At 31.3% G+C, this 18,817-nt stretch overlaps 1 protein-coding gene across 1 annotated transcript; it reads left to right on the top strand.

The window, feature by feature from the left end:
- The first annotated feature begins 1,492 nt into the window (after window positions 1-1,492).
- Window positions 1,493-3,697, top strand: LOC145045445 (uncharacterized). Its single transcript, XM_078993770.1, has one exon. The coding sequence runs from the start codon at window positions 1,596-1,598 to the stop codon at window positions 3,474-3,476; it is 1,881 nt and encodes a 626-aa protein (XP_078849896.1). The 5' UTR covers window positions 1,493-1,595; the 3' UTR covers window positions 3,477-3,697.
- Window positions 3,698-18,817: the final 15,120 nt, after the last annotated feature.

The following is an 18,817-nucleotide window of genomic DNA, read 5'->3' as shown; positions in this document are numbered from 1 at the left end:
TATCTTACTCTTCGATTTATATTTTTTGTTTTCAACAAGACTAGAACCTTTAAAGCCTCAACCCTTAAGCTGGGGAACTATTATCTCAAATTCCATATTAAAAGAAATTATATTTTGTTGTTATTATTAAGAGTGAATTCCATAAAATTCAACGTATTTATTTATTTATTATTTTTTTTCGGTTGAACTACTAAAAAAATATGTTTATGATATAATCATTCAGAATGTGATTCTTTTTTCAAAACAACTATCGTAATCGGGTATAACCTCGGTAAAAGATGTTTTTGATAACGTTGTTAACTACAACTTTTTTCTAATAAAAACCGGTATAATTGGTGATTTTCCAATTTTAATCACTAGCACAACGTTCCTTTTTTTAATGAATTAACTATAAAAACTTTGAATAAAAACAACTTTAACTGCATATAAGAGTTTAATTATATAAATGTTTTTTAATATGTAGTTTTTTTTTTTTTTTTTTTTTTTTTTTTTTTTTTTTTTTAAATACTTGATTATTAATGAAATCTTAAATGTGCTTTTAAAAACACGTAGAACATAATTATATAAAAGAATGTTATAACATTTTGAAAAAAAAAAAATTATGGAGTTAAACAAAACGTTTAAACAATCTTAATATGGTATTAGCGTCTAAGTTTCAATTTTTGTCTTTATTAGAATAAATTACACATAATCATATATCTCTATCAAAAATATCAATCAAAGATTATGATATTATTTTTATAACAATAAGCTAAATATAAAAGCTATATGGTCATTCAAATATTTTTAGTTTTCATATTCATAATCTATAATCAAAGATGTATCATAATCTATAATACAAAAATCCTTGTATTTGGCAGAATTATTATTATTATTATTATTATTATTATTATTTTATCGTATAGGTAGGAAAACCCTTGTATTCAGCTAAAATGTTTTATCATTATTTCTATAACTTTGTGGTTAGATAAAAGAATATCCGAATGGTTAAATAAAAAATATAAAAGTATACTGGTATTTATAAATTCAAAATTTTATGGTCAAAATTTTTTAGAACGAAAAAATCAAAATTTTAGTGGTTAAATAAAAAAATTGAACCAAAAAAGAAAAGTTCCGTATTATTTTTGAAATTTATCTTTATAAATAAGTTGATGTTATTATTTTAATTTATAAAAATTTATTATTAGTATTATCTTACGCTTAAAGACAATTTCAAAATTATAAATGGTAATAAGTTCCCTTTTCTGTATACGCGCAACGTATTTCTTACATTTGCAAATTTAGTATCGTGTATAATGTGTCTTCGGGGTTTGTTGTTAACATTTGGCATGGGATAAATTTTTTACCTTCTTTCTTCACGTCATAAATGTTTCACAAAAATAGTTTTTTGAAGTATAAAAGAAAAGATATATCAAAAGAATGCTACAAATGAATCTAAGTTAATACTTTTTCTTATTTTTTTAATAAAATGGCATTATATTATATAATGACTTTACCAAAAGCTTAAACCAAACGACACAAAAGCATTCTCAAACCCTCATCTCCTCCTTTTTCTTCTTTCTTCTCTCTCTCATCAAAGAAACCCACCGAAACTTATGGAGGAAGACGGTGAAGAGACACCAAGAACCCCATTTTGGATACAAAGCACCGCCAATGTCCGCCGTGCTGAGCTTTACCGCCGCCGTGCCTCCTCTCTCTTTTTCAACTCCGGTGTCCTCATCATCCTCTTGCTCGTATTTGCAATTCTTTCCATGGTATTCATAATCCCATCGGTTATTTCATTCACATCTCAGATTTTTAGACCAAATTTAGTTAAAAGGAGTTGGGATTCAATTAATTTGGTGTTGGTTTTTGTTGCGTTGGCATTTGGGTTTCTTAGTAGAAACATTAATAATGATAAAAAATCTGGATTTGATCGGAGTAGATCGGATTTATCCACCGGAGCTCTTGTTGCAAGTCCTTCGAGCTCAACCCCACATCAATGGTATGAGTTTCCGGATCAACCGATCACTGGGCTAAGAAGGCATAGGAGTACTAGTTCTTACCCTGATCTACGGGAGCTATCGCCGCCGTGGAACCACCGTGTGGAAGCTCCTTGGCGATTCTCCGATGATACACATTTGAACAGTCACCGGGTTTTGAACTATGATCGATATTATTTCCGGCGAGAACAAGATTCAGATACTAAGGAGGTTCATGTTGATACGGTGGTGGACCTTCCTAAAGAAGATTCATATGTTCCGCCGCCGCCGCCGCCGCCACAATCACCGATTCCCGAAGAAGAGTCGTATCCTCCGTCGCAACAGCCGCAAGCTCCTGAAGACGAATCGTACTCTCGGCCGTCACAACCGCCAGCTCCTGAAGATGAATCATATTCTCCGCCGCCACAGCTGCCTTCTCCACAATCGCTGCCGCCGCAGCCACCTGCTCCTAGGCCTAGTGCTGCAAAAAAGAAGCCAATCAGAAGATATCATAATGTTGCTGCAGACGACGGAGAAATAAGCAGCAGGTCGGAGGTTAATGAAGTATTGCCGGAAACAGAGCCGCCGGTATTTCAAGATTCCGAGCGAAGGGGAGAAACTAGTAGAAAAAGAGGTAAAGGAGAGAGAAGAAGGGCAAGAAGCTCTGAACCCAGAAAACTGGCGTCGCCAATTGACGATCCGGCACCAGAATCACCATCTCCCCCGCGGATCTTGCCGGAATTACAAGACCCCGAGCGAAATACGGGCGGGGTGGAACGGAAAAGGACCGGTGGGAATGCAACTAAACGATTCTTCACATCGTTCTACCAAAAAAAGAAGAAAAGGCTAAGGCAAAGAAGCATGGACAATTTGGACACTCTTTTACGACATAGTCAACGACCTGTAAACTTTCATCTACCACCGCCATCACCGCCGCCTCCTCCGCCGCCACCTCCACCTCCACCTTCTTCAGTTCTCAACAACTTATTTACATCTAAAAAAGAAAGACGAAAGAAGATCGCATCATCAATACCTCCTTCTCCTCCTCCTCCGCCGCCGCCACGTACAGCGGCGCGTGCTCCAAAACCAAACATAACCCGGGTGTCGCCATTCATAACAGAGAAACCTCGAGTACCAGTAAAAATGCATTTTTTTAACGGCATTGATGATAGCTCAAGCGGCGGAGAATCTCCAATGAATCGAATTCCTCCTCCACCACCAATGCCACCGTTTAAGATGCCGGATTGGAAGTTTCCGGTGGAAGGTGATTATGTTAGAGTGCAGAGCACATTGAGCTCGGGTAGTGTGTCTCCTGACGGAGATGATGCCCATTCGCCGTCATCCGCCGCTCCATCGCCGTTGTTTTGCCCGAGCCCTGACGTTGACACGAAAGCTGATACTTTTATTGCAAGGTTTCGGGCCGGGTTAAAGCTTGAGAAGATCAATTCTTTCAATCAAAATCAGGGCCTTAGAATGTCGAATCTTGGGCCAGGCCCAGGTCCAAGTAACCATTAAAAGGGATATAAAATTAATTTAATATTTATTTTTTATTTTTTTCTGAGTGTGGGGTACGTGAGGTGACAGTTAAGATTTTGTTGGTATTGATTTGGGTGATGTAGACCATGTGATTTTTTATTTTATTTTACTTTATTTTTTATATTTTTAAGTTCTATTTTGAGGTTGTCTTCTAGTTGTCATGAGAATGAAAGGAGATTAACGGTGGTTTTGGTATGGTACATGAAGATGTGATGAATCACTATTAAAGGAAATGTTGGATGATTTTTGTTTTGAAAATACAAGAAGCTAATGAGAGTTATAATTTGAATATATCTACTTGTTAAATGCATCAAATAACAATAAGTTTTAGGTTAACATTATTATTATTATTATAGCAGTGGTAAATATATAACGTAAAAACATATGATTCACTATTTAAATGAAATCAATAAAAGAAAAATCAAAAATACCAGTTGCGATTCTCGATTCAGGTCGTGTCGTATAAGAAACAAAGATTGAAAGTTTTTACAATTATACCCGACGAAGTCTTATATCTTGATATATTTTTCACAAAAAAAAAAATCATTTATATGCTAATCACAAAACACAATAAATAATTCAAGTTGGTAATATTACATGTTACTACCCTGTGAACCTCTAATACGACATATTGCCCTGGGGCGTAGCTATGTTTATACAAGGTAGGTCCTAGGATTTACCTTTTTTTTAATGCAACAAATGTATATAAAAAAATGTTATTTTTTGTTAAAAAAACCTACTTATTTTTGCTAAATGACCTACCTATTTTAGTTTTATTTACACAAGGAATCATGTGATTTTTGGTTTTAGATTCGCTACTGATATTGTCATACATAATTATAATAAAAATGAAACAATAGTAATAAAACCCTACACATAGTGACAAAGTGAACATGTTATCTCTAATCTTTGAAGTATAATGTGAACAACAATTGGTGCTGAGAAGGAAAGATTGTCGGAGGTCGGAGTCGTCGTTGGCTATAACGGAGGAGAGGTTGTCGACGATAGCAACATGTGCTGATGATCGACGATTTATGAAGGTGTGAAGCAGGAATCAGTGTCTTGAAGAATGAAACAACGTCTGCTGATTGACAAACAATTTTTTTCTTTTATTTAAATTTAGGGTTATTTCTTATTGGATTATACCTTAAATAAATTAGTTATTTTAGTTATTAAAATATAAAATATGGGTTTTGAAAAAGAAAAACCTTAGAAAAACCCAACATATTATCTTTCAATGCTCGAAAAAACCATTATATTATTTTTATGTACTATAAAACCATTTTATTTGTTGATTGTGCTTAAAATAATGTTTTGTAACCGGAAAACCCTTGATAGCTGGTTACATAGCATTTGTGACATCATAAAAACCCAACCTATTATCCTCTAAAGTTCGGAAAAACCATTATGTTATTTTTTGTAAAAAAAAATATTTTTTTTGATGTTGTACAATAAAAACCCTTTTATATTATGATTTTGTACAATAATTAATTATCTACCCTTTTATGCCATGTATTTTTCTCTTGATAAAATATACTTGGTAAACTTTTAATTGATTAGTTCCACTTAGAAATAAATTACAGGTTATGATTAATACAAACTAACCCCAAAGATACTTGATCATGAACAAAGTGAATGTTAATATTTATGTGCTTCATGTGTCTATGTTACACAAGAATGGATTTCAAGTATACAACATTACACAAGAATTGATTTTGAAGTATACAACACTAAAGTTGTCATAATAAAAAATGGTATGCTTGGTTTGTGAAAATAACCATGTTAGGTTTCTGATGTATTTCTTTGCTATAAATGTTACAACCAATATTTTACAATTACATAAAGGACTCTACACTATATCATGAGAAAAACACCTAAACTATCCAATAAATAATAGTTTAACACTCACCGTCAATTTGAGCGGGAGGTTCATAAATTCTTAAATTGTCTTGAAAGTCCAAAAATAATTATGTAAGTAATCCTTTAGTAAAAATATCAGCAAACAGGTGAGCAGAAGAAACATGCAGTACGTGTACATGACAAATAGAAACATGTTTCCTAACAAAATATAAATCTATTTCACATGTTTGGTTATTTGGTGATGTACTGTGTTTGAACTAACATTGTCACAAAAATCAACAGTAGTATGAGATAATGGACATGACAACTCAAGAAGATTGTGAAGTCAGACAACTTCAACAACAACATTTGGCTACTCCATGTACTCAGCTTCGACACTAGACCTCGAATTGGTGTGTTTCCTTTTGAAGGACCAAGAAACATGATTGCCACCAAAAAAGAAACAAACTACAAGAGTAGAGTAGTGTTTCTGAGGACGAAGATGAAGACCAAGAGACAAATTCCCCTAAGGGTATGGAAGTATACATTTTAGAGTAAGAAAATTAGGTTACGAGGATCATGTATAAAGAGACATATTTGTTGAACCGCATAAGCAATATCCGAAGAGTAAATGTCGGATATTGGAGAGCTCCAACAAGACTTTGATAGAGAGTAGGATCAAAGACATGGTTTCTAACTGTAGAGAGCTTAGGTTTAGAGCTTGAGTGTGTACTACAAGGATTATATGAAGATATGTAAACACGAGAGAGAAAATTGCCAAGAAGTGAAGGGATATATTTTATAAGAGGGATTGCCTAAGAAACTCTTGATACCATGATAACTTCTAAATATATCATTGATTTTATATATGAAGTAGAAGTTATAAATAACACAATACTACAATATAATGCCAAGTTGTTAATAAGAACTTTATACCACTAGTGGAAATGAGATACATGATGAGTATAAAGAATAACAAAATTAGAAATCAAGGAAGCTAATTGTATTTTTCCTTCTTGAAAACTTCTCTTATTGGACAGTGTGCAACCGTAATGATAAATGAGATATTTATCAATTATCATTTCTCAAAAGGAAAAAATATGGAACATAAAGGGGTACGTAAAATGTTTTATTGCAAAAATCATAACATAAAGGGTTTTATTGTACAAAATTAGAAATAAAATGTTTTTTTTTTTGTACAAAAATAACATAATATTTTTTTTCAAGCATTAGAGGATAATAGATTGGGTTTTTCTGATGACACAAATTTTAGGTAACCAGCTATCAAGGTTTTTGTGGTTACAAGGCATTATTTTAAGCATGATCAACAAATAAATGGTTTTATCGTGTAAAAAAATAACATAATGGTTTTTTTGAGCATTCGATGATAATAGGTTGGTTTTTTCTAAGGTTTTTCCAATTATGAAAATGTTGATATATATATATATATATATATATATATATATATATATATATATATATATATATATATATATATATATATATATATATGCCTAAAATAATAAGATAGTTTATAAATTTTTATTTCTATAAAAAGTATTATAACAATAAAAAAATAAGTGAGGTTGTAACAGTCCAAAAACCATGAGCAAAATTTTTTATTTTTAAATAAACACAAAGGTTACTGATATGTGCATATCCATTCATTTAATTCTACATCATATCTTAATATTTCTAATTATTCTTATGCCATTTATAGAACAAAAGGTACTTAATTTGTTATGTAGTGTGTTGTAGGGGTAAAAGACATGCTTGGAGCAAAAAGGAAGCTGGAAGCTAGGAGTTTGAAAGAAGAATTTAAACTGAAGAAGAAAATACACTCTCCATGTCGTGGTGATTTTTCCCATGACGTGGCAATATGGATTTTCCCGATTTATTAAGGAGACTTTGATGAACACGGGATAACAACGAGGACCACGATGTGGTGGCCTTACCACGTCGTGGTGATCTGTTTTTCGAGAAACTATAAATACATGCCATTCTTCTTCGAAATTAGAACTTTTTTTGGAAGATACTTTCGACTTTTGAAGGCCAAGGATATGTTCTAAAGCTTGAAAGTGAAGGAATCGACTATAGCTTGGGAATTGGGAGAATTAAGGCAATATAACTCTAAATTACGACTTTCTACTTAGGTTTAATTATGATATTACAATGTGGTATTAATATATATATATATATATATATATATATATATATATATATATATATATATTCAGGGCCCAATAATAAATTCAGGGCTCACAACAACCATGCCAATTTTGTTTTTATGTGTTTTACTGCTGAAATCATGGGCTAAAACCCTATGACTTTCATTTAGTGCAGGGTTACTTGACTTATTATGGTTTGATTTATGGTTGGATTCAGATTTATTGGTTATTTGTTGATTTAGCTTATTAAAGACCCTTCTATGCTTTGATAACCGCTTTCTCTGTTTAATGTTGAGTTTAATTAAGTTTTTATAACCATCTTTCTTAATTGAATTTAAATCTTATATATAGTATTGTCATGGACTCCCTTTATAGTCTCTCCCCCATGGTCTTTACCTGGAATGTCATGGGCTCCCACCATGGTCTGATAACCAAGTGTCATAGGCTCCCCCTATGGTCTTCACATAAGTCATTACATGCCAACTAACAAACCATTTCATATCAACTATTAATACCACGTATCAAGTAATGGGCCAGCATTGGTGCCTTCGACCTATTGATATAATGAGAAGACTTACCTTAGTCTGTTGAAAACAATAGTTGCTCGACTATCAATCCCGGAATCTCATGTTGTATATATATATATATATATATATATATATATATATATATATATATATATATATATATATATATAAAAACCTAATTAGGATTATGATACAACCTAGCCAAGGGCCCAAAATCCTAAGTACAAGCCTCTCCATTATGGCCCAAAAGTCTTTCCTTCATTAATAGGCCTAGCATCAAAGTCCAAACTATAATGCGTCACATGGCCCAAAAGGAACAATTAATCATGCCAATACTGGCCCAATAATAAATTCAGGGCCCACAATAACAAGTCCAGACCCAAAATCAATTAGGGCCCAAAAGGCTCAAAGATCCGAAGGAGGCCCAAGATCCACTGGACGTGTACGCCCAACGTATCTCTTCAGTACACTTAGAGTACTAAGCTTATGGGTTGTATGTGCATCGTATAACCCAATACACCCAACATACAAGCTGCATTGTGTCAAACTCTATTAAGTGCTTAATGCACAAAGACACCTTGTCTAAATCCCAGATCTTGGTTGTATTTAAGGTCCTAAGGCATAAAGTTGGCAACTTTATGCCGTTACTTGCCATATGTGAACCTAATAACCCATTTTATCTCATTAACACCTTTCCAAAGGTCTTAACTCATGCATGGAGTCATAGAAGTCATCAAGTTAACATTTTTATGCTATAACCAAGCCAAAGAACCTCAGCTCTAACCTTCCTAACCTCTAGAGTTGCTCAAACTCACAAGAGAGGATTTATGGACTCAAAAGTAGACTTCTAGACAACCCTAACTCAAAAAGAAAAAAGGATAAGCAAGATGCAAGCTTGTTACCTTCGAAAGCTCTCCAAGATGCTCTAGATGCAGGATCCAAGAGCTCCACCCTTGTTCAAGGCTTGAACACCACCTTCTTCTTCTTGAAAACATACTAAAGGGACACCAAAATCATCTTTAAGCTCAAAACTCACACTCTCTTGCAATTATAGGGTTTAAGGACAAAAAGACGCAATGGAGGCTGTTTAGGGTTTGGTCCAAATGACATAAATGTGCTTAAATAGGGTCCATGCCATGAAATTAAGGTTTTGGTCTTTGGCCTCGTACGCCTCGCGTACAATCTTCATCCCACCGATGCATGCATAAGTGTACGCTAAACATACACATATGTACGCCCAGCATACGGAAGGTCTAAATTTGCCAAAAATGAAATACTTCTAGGGATAATGGGATACCTGAATTTTGAGTGTTACAATTTATAAATGGGGATGTCTAATGGCTGCAGCTTGTCGTGAGGTTGCTAATACTCGGCCTTGAATTTCCTGCAAGTTAAGCACCTCTCCACATACCATACCACATCTCGCTTCAGGCATGGCTACTAATAATTAAGTTGGAGATCTCTATACATCTTTATTGCTTCGGGATGAATAAAGAATCTCTACTTGTACGATTCCTCCATCAAAACCTGATGTGTACCACCCAAATACAAAACCCATAACCTCCGATGAAGGTTCAATAACCTCCGGCTATCATAATCTAAGGAAGCCACCTGACACACTATGTGCTCACTCTTCTAGTGCTCTTCTTTCATATCCTCGAACTGAGCCTCATGAATTTGCTCCAAGAGTTGAGTAATTCATGCATGGTCCAATATACATCAAGATAGCATTTTTATGCACAAGGAACATCAGAGAGGCTAAGATCAAGCATTCCTAGCTCGTGGAGTGGCTCAAACCCACAAGGAGGACTCATGGGACCATAAAATGCACAAAATCATGCCTTAAATTAGATCTATCATAAAGTCATCAAGTTAAGAACTTTATACCTCCAAAAGCTCTCCAAGTTGGTGATGGTTCTGGATCTACATGCTTCAACTACACCAATGCAGCTTCCAAGAGCTCTTCTTACTTCAAGATCACCAAAAACACCCTTAAATGTCACTTCCAAGCTCCAAACACTCAAATGGCAATTAGGGTTTCATCCTTAGGGTTTAGAGAGGTGGAGGTTAGTCATAAGAATGTAAAATAGAAACTTAAGGTGCTTAAATAGGGCTCAAACCCCCAAAATTAGGGTTTGTCCCAGGTGACCGTACGCCCAGCGTACGTAGATGCCTATGCAACCAACTCTTCAACACGGTATGCCCAGCGTACTCCTAGCGTACGCCTAAAATATTGGATAGGTACCCAAATGCAAAAGGTTTTATGTTTGAGGGAAAAAAGGTAAATACCTAAAATGTGAATGTTACAATCCAATATGAACACTTATTGGTAAACAATGTATAAAGTTACCTACTCAACCCTTTCATATGGCAGTTCAAGTTTCCAATCCTTTTGTTTCAAACTCAAAGATCACGGTTTTCTTTCATATTAGCTAACCTCCATACACACCTCTCACATGCCCCTTTAATGGCTTCCAAAAAGAACACCCCCTACTTTTCCTTGCACCTATGACCATCATGTTTGGCATACTTTACTCTCATATCCATCTCTTTAAATCTTTTTAAATCATATGGTATCCTCAGTAACCTATCTGCACCTGTAGATGACACATTTCAACAAAAAAAAACATAAATAATTTATATCATAACTATTTGACTATATGACTATATCATATCAAAGATAGAAAATAATTCAAGAGTTGGTTAATGGTTACCTCAAGAGCTAATTCATTGGGTATGTCTCCAGTTTATCCTGCTTTGTCTAGTCTATTCTTGTATTCATGGTTGTAACTTTTAATATCCTCTATGCAGGGACCCATATTTGATGTACAAATCAAGATTAAATATTTTTGTTGAATTGTTTAAAAGGAGATAACTTGTTTTTAAAATGAAATTAAAGAGAGAATCTTACTCGTTATAGAATCATCATCTAAAAGAAAAAGAAAAGAGAAAAATAAAGTCATTTTGAAACACAAAACAACTATAAATAGAATTTGTTAAAGTAGAAAATGTGTGTTGCTTGCTTAGTTCACAATCCAGTCTGACATAAATGTACCCATGAGGCAAGGTTTTGAAAGTGAAGATGCATATGTCATCACCAAGTTGAAGCAAGACGTCTTGAGCAAAGGATAAAACTTTCTCCCCCAAAAGACAATTTTGCAAGACAACACCACCTACATCTCCAACATCTATGATCTGTAAAATTCTAAAGAAATTTAAGATATGTTTTTAATTAGAGTAGAGTAAAAGATGAGAGAATGTACATTACAGCAGGCTCAGCTTCATCTTCTTCCTCCCGTAAGTTGATTGGTTTACTTCATCATTTGTATCAACTGTAAGAACATTCATATTAGGATCAATACACATGATGATTTAATCATAACTCTAGATAACGAACTGTATAAAATAAAATTCGAACATAACTTTAATTGAACACTTGGAAGGTATGAAAATATATATAAATAAACCAAACTTAGGTTATTAGGATAAAAGAGATACATATAATGCAAGTATAGAGCATTACACTAAGATGATTCTTGAGGGTTTTAGCAGTGGATATATTCAGTAAAAGGCATTGATGGTGGTTGAGTGCCCTAGACGACTTGCAAAGGAAAGATTAAAGCATGAATAAATTTTAGGAGGACGATAAATAGAATGACGAAACCCAAATACCACAAACGAAAAAGAAGAGTTAGAGTTGTAGAGGGTGAATGGATGTGATTGGAAAGGGTGGAATGGACTTTGATCATGATCACATGCGAATGGTGAAAAAGAGAAGCAAAAGCTGAGGTCTCTATACATCAGTGGTAGTAACTGGCATAAAATACGACCCAATTTAGGGTTTATCATCTCGACTCCGAGTCCAAAGAACTAAATAGTGGAGAGAAAAAGCTCATATGCCCCCTTTTCGACACCGACAGAATGAAAAAAAAAAACCTTATTTTTGTGGTGAATGTTGGAAGAAGAGAGATATAGAGCATAAAAGGTGATGAGGGGGTACTTTAGAAGAGCAATATGTGATACCAATCGATTTTTGGAGCGGTGGGAGGACACCATTCAGAATATGAATCGGACACGTATGAGTTACAATCCCTCAAAGAGTTGGCCATAAAAAGTAAACGTTTGTCAATCCTTTGAACTATTGGGCCAAAAGTATCAAGATTTAAAGATTATTATTCCTAAAATATGTGTGCAATGATAGAAACAAACATAATAAAAATATTTTATTATTATTAGAAGGCATATATTTCATATACAATGACATATAAGAATTTATTTTTATTATTTTATACAACTAACAAGATATTTTAGATTTCAACATTCCAAAAATAAATTATTATCTTAAAAAGTAAAGGATCTCTAAAGTGATGTACCATAATTAAAGAGTGTGTATGAATACAAACGGAAACTAATATTAGCAGATACTACAATATATGTCTCCATACCGAAATCTGATCTCCACACCCGTCCACATCCTCTCCCTGCCAAATCCCAGATGGGTTCGATGGGTTTGGGTAGAAAAATCTTTGCGGCATATCGGGAACTTGATGGATATCTATTTAGTAAAAAAAAAAGTGATTTTATTTGTAAATCTGAAAAATATAGATAAAACATAATAATAATCATGATAACCAAAACATTCAAGAGTCTATATTTCATTCTAATGTTTAAAATAGTACAAAAGATAACCACAACATTCCTCCACCGATATTAAACAACTACAATAAAGACAAAATCCACAACATTCATGTTTGTTTAAAGAACTAAAATAAAACAAAAATTCTTCCTATGCAAAGTATCAAAATTCACAAAACTTGGATCCGCTTCTTCATCTTTTATAGCTTCAAACTTTGCAAGATGTTTTTCTCATTTTGAGTGTGCACCTGACAATAAAAAGTAAACAAATATAAGTAATGTTACAAAATATTTTATGTTAAAAAAATAAAATATAAAAGGGTTAGAATATAGAAAACCATATCTAACTTGAGTAATTTCTTATCCCATAGCCAACCTTGTACACAAATTAATGTTTCTAATGTCTCCGGATGAAACTTATTATGATGAGAAATGACATGTCTTCCACGGTACTAAAAGCTAATTTAGAAGCAATTGTAGACACCAATATAACCAAAATATCTCTAACAACTCCTTGCAAAGTAGGATATTTAAGACCATTAGCCTTCCACCATGTTAAAATATCAAAATTTTCGGTCCTTCGCAAACATTCTCCTATAAATAATAATCTAACTCAAATCTGTAAGTATCAATAACTGAAGTAGAACTCACAAATAAATAGAAACTCACAAAAGGATCATCTCCATAATCATCAATATCCATGCTAGAATTAGAATTATTCAACAAAAAATGGGTTTCTTTGCCATCACATAGCTTGTATTCTTTTACCAAATCGTAAGTCAACTTCCTAACTCGCTCAACTTCATGTGGGGACTCATCACCTTAAATTTTGAGGAAATAATACTCAATCAACTTCAATTTAAATCTTGGGTCCAAAATAGTAGCTATGGCTAATACTCCATGTATGAGAGACTAATGTTGGTCAAACTTCTCAATCATATTGGTAGTCATTGTCTTGATCTCCGCATAAGATGATATAATTCACTCTTTAATTTGGATCTCACAAATCTTTGGAAAAAAGATTAGCGATTTAATATTTGTCCCTAGAAAACATCTCAATCACACTATAAAACAATTTGAGTTTCTCACACATCACTTTTACTAAATGTCAATCTTTATAATCACGAAAATGGCGCTTCATTTCTCAAGCCAATAAAAAAAAATTATAGTCCGCATTTCAAGTATGAAAATCAAGACCCGTCCCCACCTTGTTACCCGTTAAAACGGGTAACACACACCTCATTAGGGTTGAGTACTTGTAGGTACCCGAATCCACGGGTAAAATTTGCATCCCTAAGTGGGGGAGATAAGGGTTATGACATGAATATTAACATAAAATGGGATATTATCATATGTATTTCACTCTTTATGACAATTCGGCAAAAGATGGTGATCGGACTTTAAAGAAAACATTATGATAAAAAATAAAAAGCACGTAGTATGATAGCCACTTACAAGATGATTTGACCTGTGTGCATTTTATCATCAATTATATCATCTCCAACTCTTAACATTATTTTTTACACTATATTTATAATTATAGTGTAAAATGTAGTTTATAAACCAAAGTTCTTCAACCCATTAAACTATATGTAACACTAAAAATAATATTTTAGGTATCTTTATTCAACATTATATTTAGTTATATTTAGTGTTACACTAAAACCTAATATTATATATAGTGTTACACTAAAATCCAACACTATATATAGTGTTATGTATAGTGTAGGGTTGGAGCATTATAGAGTAATTATAGTATAAAAATGATTGTTTAGTGTAAGGTTAGAGATTCCTTTATACTTGCTTTTTTTTTGCCCAATGTTTTCAACTTCATCGAATCCTAGCCGGTGTACGATGTGCCATTTTTTTCAACATATATTACCATCTAAACATGCGAAAAAATGATTTGGGGCAACATGCAATGAATGTTATAACTATAACTAAGCTAGCGTCCTATTCTTTTTTTTCCACTTTCATATTTATTTTGTATTTGTTTATATGGAACAAATTTTGTGTGCAACACGGTCCTATATATATATATATATATATATATATATATATATATATATATATATATATATATATATATATATATATATATATATATATATATATATATATATATATATATATATATATATATATATATATATATCACTATTGTAAAAATTCCGACTAGGTTCCGATTAATCCCTAGGCGCTATTCGACCGATTAGAGGGCGCCTAGCGATTAATCCTTGCATACATAATGAGTGGAACATTATAAAACGAAGAAATTTTAACATTTTGAAGAAGTTTTATATTAATGGAAATTATTTGAGGCATGATTAGTGTTGTATTAATCATATTAACCTATTTTGTTATCATATTACTGGTATTTACGAACTTTGATATGATATTAGTCATATTTATTTTTCTTAAATTCCAAAAATTAGCAATTAATGGTACCCGGTTAATCTCCGTCTAGCCGATTAATCCATTGATCCCAGTCCACTGACTAGCTAACGTTAAACGTTTTTTGCAACCTTGATTAAAATTCAAATGAGTAGAAATAGCAAGATATGTGTGGAGTCCTATATAAATTCTTCAAAAAAATCAGTATGGAGACAAAGGATACTCAAATATATATATATATATATATATATATATATATATATATATATATATATATATATATATATATATATATATATATATATATATATATATATATATATATATATATATATATATAAAGTCCAATTCCGGTGATAGACAATTTTTTTTGTGATAACATCTTAAAAAAGAAAATTTTAAAAATACAAATCGAGCATAATACTATATTAGAGAGAAAAAAAAATTAGGAAAAAAATATTTTGATCATTAAAATTGAATCATGGATCTAAAAAGTGAATCATTGATCATAAAAATGATCTATGATTCAATTTTAATGATCCAAAATTATTTTCTAATTTTTTTTCTCTTGAATATAATACAATGCTTGATTATTTATGATTTGTATTTTTTTTTTCAATTTTTTTAAAATGTCTTCATGAGTTCTTACCGAAAAATGAATCATCATATATATATATATATATATATATATATATATATATATATATATATATATATATATATATATATATATATATATATATATATATATATATATATATATATATATATACGGTTAGGTTCATGTGAAACGACTTAATTTTGTGAGACCGTGAGACGAATTTTTTTTTTTTTAATTTTTTTTTAATTTTTTTAGTTAATTCAAGTTCCAAAAATAATATTAAAAAAAGAATTTTTTGATTTTTCCATTTATTTTGCATTTTAAAATTATTTTTAGAATATGTACAGTGTAATATTCTATTTAGAATATTTCTCGTATTTAAAAAAAAAAATAGAATTTTTTTTATTATTTTTATTATTTTTAGTTAATTCAAGTTCCGAAAATAATATTTAAAAAAAGAATTTTTAGATTTTTCCATTTATTTTGCATTTTAAAATTATTTTTTAGAATATGTCAGTGTAATATTCTATTTAAAATATTTCACATATTTTTCAAAAAAAAAAACGGGATTTTTTTATTTTTTTTATTTTTTTTAGTTAATTCAAGTTCCGAAAATAATATTAAATTTTTTTTTTTTGGATTTTTCTATTTATTTTGCATTTTAAAACTATTTTTAGATTTGGTCTCACAAAATTAGAATGATCTCAAATGAACCTGAACCTATATATATATATATATATATATATATATATATATATATATATATATATATATATATATATATATATATATATATAGGGTTAGGTTATTTTGTTTTTACTAACTATTGTGTGCCAGAATGCACAGATCTGGACCACTGGATGGAATATAATGAAAGGTCATGATCTGAGGGTCTATGATAGTAGAATAGGATAACATGTACCATATAATCACACAAATTTGAACATAAGGGCATTCTAGTCAATTAACCTATATTAAAAAAGGAAATTTTCGGATTTTTAGGGATAATTAATTCCTTTATTTTTAAAAATCTAAATATTTTAAATTAATTTAAAATTAAAAATCCGATTTTTATTCTGTCAGAATGATAGAATTTTAACCATAAAGTAGTAAACATATTTTTCGATTTTATTCTGTCAGAATGACAGAATGTCAACCATAAACTACTAAATATATTCTGAAAGAATACACAAAATCGATTCTTGAACTAATAATATACCAAATAATTACATTGTACGATTGTGATTCATTGAATTATAACAAACATTCTGAAAGAATAACAAGTATAATTCTTAAAAAATAACAACATTCTAGATGTCTTGTGTATGTTTGACCTCTAAGCCAATTCAAAATATGCTAGCATTCTATGAGATTGATATTTTGTGACATTGACATTCTATCAGAATTAGATTGCATGAGAATGATTTTATACAAGGAGTCTTTCCCATCAGGTCTTCAAGCCATTCTTCCAAGCCATTTCGATCACAAATTCATTGCCAAATACTTTGTAGTGATACACTTCTAACAACTGCACATTAAACATATAATTAATTAACTACAAATTCTATCAGAATAAAGCAATAATATTCTTATATAATAAACTATTTTTTCAGAATGGAAATATTATAAAAAGGTAAACAAGGTCAAAGCTATGATCAGCCTATATGTCTGTTTGCTTCAACATCATAAACATAAGGAAAAGTCAGTTTGCTTCAACATCAAATCTATGATCAGGATAGATATTTGCTTCAACATCATAAACATAGATTGAATCATCTATACTTCAAGCTACAAGTTCTTTGCCATCAAAGAATGGTGTCTCTGAATTTCTGAAAAAAATAAAAAATTACAAAAACCCAACTCAAAAAACTTAATCAAAGATCAATAAAGTTCATGTAAACTTACCAGCATCTCCTCATTAACCGGTGTTCCATTACTAACCATGAATACAATCTGAGACTGTCATATTTCTCTTTGGCATTTCATCAAACACTTTAAGGGCGCTCCCTAAATCACCAAATTTTCTATGAATCATGAATGAAAAAAATACCAATTCAGAACCAGCAACATCAAATGAGTTACACAGGAGGGTATACCTCCTGTGTTCGGTTTCCATACGATCGAACAAAAAAAAAGCATAAATGGTTATGTGGCTTCGGTTTTGATTGAACTGATAATATTTGAGAAATATAATTACATACCTATGACTGGTGAGTATAAATCATTGTATTCTAGGATCGGTCCATGGATTTGGAACGAGAGAGATAAAGATAACGACTGTAAAATAAGATCGAATAAAGCCCGAATCTTGTTGAAGGTCCTTGCAGGCGGTGGTGCAAATAGGTACATGGAAGAAGCAGGGTGCTAGACAAGAGGATACATCAATTGTAGAAGAAAGCATAATCGGCGATGGTGAGCCGATGATGAATGTGTTCAGTCCCAAACATAACTAGGTCAAATATATTAACTTTATTTCCTTAATTGAATGAATTCAATTAAATCATTTCCTTAATTATAAGTACCAAAAGTCTAAAATACCCTTTAATGATTTAATTAATTCTTTATTATTTCTTGAATTCTCATTGGTGCATTTAGGCACACAATAGTTGCTAAAAACATTTGAACCTAACTCTCTCTCTCTCTCTCTCTCTCTCTCTCTCTCTCTATATATATATATATATATATATATATATATATATATATATATATATATATATATATATATATATATATATATATATATATATATATTTGAGTATCCTTTGTCTCCATAATTATTTTTTTGAAGAATTAATATACGACTCCACACATATCTTGCTATTTCTACTCATTTGAATTTTAATAGTGTTGTTACCATCCATATCGTAACAATCAAGGATGTGAAGTCGGATTGATATGTACTTTTTTCCAACTTGTAGTTTAAAGTTTGTAGATGAATTTATATTATAATTTTTTTAATTTTTTCTTTAGTATTCAGTGAATTACAGATCCTGAAGTCGGGATATCAAAATTGAAAATTTTCAATTTTTTAATTATTTGTTTTTATACTTTATATTCTATAAAAATGATAAAATATAAACATCTTATTTGTTTAAAATTGGATTGATATATAGTTTTTTTTTTCCAAAATATAGTTTAAATTTTGCACATGATTTT

Source organism: Lactuca saligna, chromosome 5 (genome assembly GCF_052625555.1).
Source record: "Lactuca saligna cultivar CGN05327 chromosome 5, ASM5262555v1, whole genome shotgun sequence".
NCBI lineage: Eukaryota > Viridiplantae > Streptophyta > Magnoliopsida > Asterales > Asteraceae > Lactuca > Lactuca saligna.
The sequence above is the reverse complement of the archived record's forward strand: the minus strand, read 5'-3'. Positions and strand labels throughout refer to the sequence as shown.